Source organism: Nyctereutes procyonoides, unplaced genomic scaffold (genome assembly GCF_905146905.1).
Source record: "Nyctereutes procyonoides isolate TBG_1078 unplaced genomic scaffold, NYPRO_anot_genome, whole genome shotgun sequence".
NCBI classification, from domain to species: domain Eukaryota; kingdom Metazoa; phylum Chordata; class Mammalia; order Carnivora; family Canidae; genus Nyctereutes; species Nyctereutes procyonoides.
In genome coordinates, this window is record NW_026575135.1 from 13712682 (window position 1) to 13717934 (window position 5253).

At 39.9% G+C, this 5253-nt stretch overlaps 1 protein-coding gene across 1 annotated transcript; it reads right to left on the reverse strand.

Annotated features, from left to right (window-relative positions):
* Positions 1 to 3759: 3759 nt before the first annotated feature.
* Positions 3760 to 4906, reverse strand: LOC129495175 (olfactory receptor 13D1-like). Its single transcript, XM_055302600.1, has 2 exons — positions 4692 to 4906; positions 3760 to 4483 (listed from the first exon to the last, which is right to left on the reverse strand). Exons 1-2 carry the CDS (start codon positions 4904 to 4906, stop codon positions 3760 to 3762), a joined length of 939 nt encoding a protein of 312 aa, XP_055158575.1.
* Between the last annotated feature and the right edge of the window lie 347 nt (positions 4907 to 5253).

Sequence of the window (5253 nt, forward strand, 5' to 3'; positions counted from 1 at the left end):
ATAATTGGGGTCAAGATCATTTTTGGTGACAGTGAGGAGATAGCCTGTTTTAGTTGATAATATGTCTCAGAGGTATGCCGGAGAAATTTTTTTTTCACCATGAAATCTTTTATTTTATTGAATGAGTAAAGATGATAGAAGTGGCTTTGTATTATTCACATGTTTGTTATTCTTGAAGTGAAGGACATGTATACTTGACATGGTGCTGGGCTCCAATATTTCTAAGTGAGGATACATAATTTTTTTCTTTAAAGATTTTATTTATTTATTTATTTATTTATTTATTTATTTATTTACTTACTTACTTACTTACTTACTTACTTACTTAGAGAGCACAAGCTAGGAGAGGGGCAAAGCGAAGGGAAGGGAGAGAATCTCAAGCGGATTCCATGCTGAGTGTGGAGATCGATGTGGGGGTTGATCTCACAACCCTGAGATCATCACCTGGGCTGAAATCAAGAGTTCAGTGTCCAACCGATTACACCAACCAGGTTCTCCAAGGACACATTTTTAAAAGTGCCTGAACTTCTTTTCTGTAGTTATAAGAATAGAAGCTGCCATCTGTTTTGGGGGGTAGACTCACTCCTTTGAGAAGGACCACAATGAGGAATGCTTTTAGTTGTCTCCCCATATATTTTTATTGGGTTAAGCATAATGCTTTTAAAGGAGGCAGGTAACTAGCCTAGAGCTAAATAAGGAAATGGCTTTAAGAGGCCCTTATAAGGAAGTATGTCTGGTAGATACTAGGAGCACTGTTATTCAGTATTAAAAATTTTTCCCCCCTCCATCACTTTATTTTATTCTCAAGCTAAATAGTGTGTTAGTTAAACATGACAACCTCTTGAATGTATATGGATTTTGCATATACTCCTTTGGATCTGTAATGGGCTATAGAGAGCTTAAATACAATGAAAAGTAATTATAAGGTAATCAGAAAAGTGATGGAGAAGCACAATAGAGGAGTCTGGGGGAAAAATGACCAAGAACTAGGATGATGTAAAAAGTTCTCCTCAGTATTTGAAAGGGGGGATAAACTGTGTGTATTGATGCAAAATGAAGGTTATGTTATTGTAATTGTATTATTGTAATTGGTGCTAAAGGAAGAAGTGATTCCTGAGTACTGGTGAATTTGGGACCAACAGTGATTCTTAAAAATGACAAGTTTTTGAGACAGAGAGAGGATGAAAGAGCATGAGTGAATAAAAGAGACAGAAACAGAGAATCACAAGTGAGAGGGAGAGACATAGTATCAGAAAGAATCAGGAAAAAGAGATATACAGAGAGAAAGTTAGAACTAGGAGCCTGTGAGGGAGAGGATGAGGTAAGGTGAGAAAATGCATTTTATCTTGATGACGTCCCAATAGTTCATTTTTGTTTTTGTTTCCTTTTCCTTTGGAGATGTGTCTAGAAAGAAGTTGCTGCAGCTGAAGTCAAAGAGGTTTCTGCCTATGTTCTCCTCTTGAGTTTTTAAAAAGGATTTTATTAATTTATTCATGAGAGAGACACAGAGAGAGGCAGAGACATAGGCAGAGGGAGACGCAGGTTTCCTGCAAGGAGCCTGTTGTGGGACTTGATTCCAGGACCCTGGGGTCATGACCTGAGCCAAAGGCAGGCGCTCAATCACTGAGCCACTCAGGCATCCCTCTCCTATAGGATTTTTAAGAAAAGGTTTTATTTATTTACTTGAGCGAGAAAGTACATGTGCACAAGTGGGAGGTGGAGTGGAAGGAGAGGAAGAAGCAGACTCCTTGATGAATAGCGAGCCCCAAGCAGATGTTAAAGGCAGACACCCAACCAACTGAGCCACCTAGGCACCCCTCTCCTCTAGGATTTTGATGGACTCCTGTCTCACTTTTGAGTCTTTCATCCATTTTGGGTTTATTTTTGTATGTAGTGTAAGAAAATAGTCCAGTTTCACTCCAGGGGTCTAGGAGTTGAAGAGACTCTTTTTTCCATTGGATATTCTTTCCTCTTTGTTGAAGCTTAGTTGACTGTAGAGTTGAGGGTCCACTTCTGGGTTCTGTATTCTGTTCTATTGATCTATGTATCTGTTTTTATGCCAGTACCATACTGTCACAAATGGCCAACAGACACATGAAAAATTCCCAACATCACTTGGCATCAGGGAAATACAAATCAAAACCACAATGAAATATCACCTCACACTGGTCAGAATGGCTAAAATTAACAAGTCAGTAAACATCAGATGTTGGCAAGGATGCAGAGAAAGGGGAACCCTCTTACCCTACTGGTAGGAATGCAAACTGATGCGGCTATTGTGGAGGTGCCTCAAAAAGTTAAAAATAGACCAACCCTACAACCCAGCAATTGTACTACTAGGTATTTGTCCAAAGGATATAAGTATAGTGATTCAAAGGGGCACATGTACCCCAATGTTTATAGAAGCAGTGTCCACAATAGCCAAACTATGGAAAGCCCAGATGTCCATCCACAGATGAATGGATAAAGATGTAGTGTGTATGTGTGTGTATGTAATGGGATATTACTCAGTCATCAAAAAGAATAAAATCTTGCCATTTGCAATGATGTGGATGGAACTAGATGGTATTATGTTGAGTGAAATAAGTCAGACAAATACCATATGACATTACTCATTGTAGAATTTAAGAAGCAAAACAGATGAACATAGGAAAAGGGAAGGCAAAATAAAAGAGGAAAACAGAGAGGGAGGCAAACCATAAGAGACTCTTAACTGTAGAAAACAAACTGAGGGTTGTTGGAGAGGTGGTGGGTGGCAGGGTGGGGTAACTGGGTGATGGGCATTAAGGAAGGCACTTGATGTAATGAGCACTGGGTATTATATACAACTGATGAATCATTGAACTCTACCTCTGAAACTAAAAAAAATGCATTAATAAGGGTTTATATGGTTATAAGCAGTGGAAATTAATTCAGTCTTCTTTAAAGGAACTTTATCAGCTCACATAACTGAAAAGTACAAGCATGAATGTTTTTAGAGCCATCTTAACCAGGAGTTACTGACATGAAGCACACCCTAAGTCCTTCCCTTAAATCTACTCTCTCCATATATTAACAGAGATGGCCAGAAGATCTGGGCATATGTTCTACCTATTAGAGACTGTTGGAAAAAAAAGTGTGACTCTTCTTTGACACACAGGCAACATTTTGGCAATTAAGTATGATTTGTGTGGCTTAGGTCATATGCTATCCCGAATGAACCACTGTAGCTAGGCAATGTTCATTTTTCAATGGACCAGTGTGTGTTTCATGCTTATCATCTGATCAGAGAGTGTGGCCAGCCTCAGTCAAATATGGACGGAGAGTGGAAGGTTGTTGATTCCTTAAAAGAAAAAGATGTGTTTTTTCTCAAGATGAGAGGATACTGTATAGACCAAAACAATATATACATATGTACCTTGAGGAGACTGAGAAAGAAGATAAAGTAGAGAGCAAAGAAAGAAAAGTAAAAGAAGGAAGAGGGAGAAAAGAGGAGAGAAAGAAGAGGCAATACACAGAGACAGAGGCAATACACAGATATTCATCATGAACAGCATCCATCTTGACTTCTATGGAACGAAGAGGCATGGTTCCATATAACTAGGACTGCTACAAAGATATTACATGAGGTTTACATGGTTTACACAGAAATTCTCTGCTGTAAAAATGAGAATTTCACTTTACAAACACAATGCTCTCCTTTTACTGAGTTCTGTGACTTCATCTCTGACTACCAAAATATGTCCTCTCCCCAAATGTGTTCACATGTCCTAAGCACTTTCATATTTTCCGTGAGTGAAAGTGTCTACTCAAGACTTTCTTCACAGCCTCTTTCACTTCCTTATTCCTCAGGCTGTAGATGATGGGGTTCAACATTGGGGTTACCACTCCATAAGACAGCCCGATGATCTCATCAATTGTCTTTGTGTCTTTTGACTTGGGCTTCATGTACATAAATAAGGCTGAACCATAGAATAAAACTACTACAGCGAGGTGGGCTGAACACGTTGAAAAGGCTTTCTTTCTCCCCTCAGTAGAGTTAAGTCTCAGAATGGTAGAGAGAATGAAAACATATGAAATAAAAATTAACAGTAGGGGAATTACTAAGAAAAGAATACTTGCCACCGTCATAATAAGCACATTCATGGAAATATCTGAACATATGAGTTTAAGAAGGGCCAGTAACTCACAGGTAAGATGGTCAATGACATTATTCCCACAGAAAGGCAACAACATTATTAGCACTGTTTGAACTAGGGAGTTCAGACAGCCTATGATCCAGGACCACGCAGCCATGTGCACATAAAGCACCCTGTTCATGACGATGGGATACCTCAGTGGGTTGCAGATGGCCACGTACCGATCATAGGCCATCACAGCCAGGAGGACACACTCAGTGCAGCCCAACCCAAGGGAGACAACCATCTGTAGAGCACAGCCAATGAAGGAGATGGATTTTTTCTCAGACCTAAATATGATGAGCATCGTAGGAATAAAAGAGGATGTGTGGGATCCCTGGGTGGCGCAGCGGTTTGGCGCCTGCCTTTGGCCCAGGGCGCGATCCTGGAGACCCGGGATCGAATCCCACATCGGGCTCCCGGTGCATGGAGCCTGCTTCTCCCTCTGCCTGTGTCTCTGCCTCTCTCTCTTTCTCTCTCTGTGACTATCATAAATAAATAAAAATTTAAAAAAAAATAAAAATAAAAGAGGATGTGTAACAGATGTCCAAGAACGAGAGATTCCCAAGGAAGAAGTACATGGGGGTGTGGAGGCGAGAATCCAGTATGCTGATGATGATGAGGAGGCTATTTCCCAGCAGAATTATCACATACATGATGAGGCAGAGCATGAACAGAAGAAGCTGGAGCTCTGGGTATTGGGAAAGTCCCACCAGAAAGAATTCAGTCACAGCTGAGTAATTCCCCATCTTCAAGTGTCCATGTCACCTGTGGAGTTCAGATTAAGAATGACTTCAGGAAATTTAAATTTATAATTTAGTTTAAAACGCCACTTTTACCTGCAATATTTTGATTTTTCACTCAGCTCTGGGAATCAGGAAAGGCATGAATACAATTTTAACTTATTGATGATGAAAGTGAAGCACTGAGAGGTTCAGTACTTTTTAGGGCCGTGCAGTAGCAGAGGCGAAGCTACTGATAACCCCAAGAATTGTGTTGTGAAGTGTCAGGCCTCTAATAAAATGATAGGGACAACTTAGTTCTAAATGCACATATAAATCTCATTATTGATGAATATTCTGAAATCTTTTAAAAA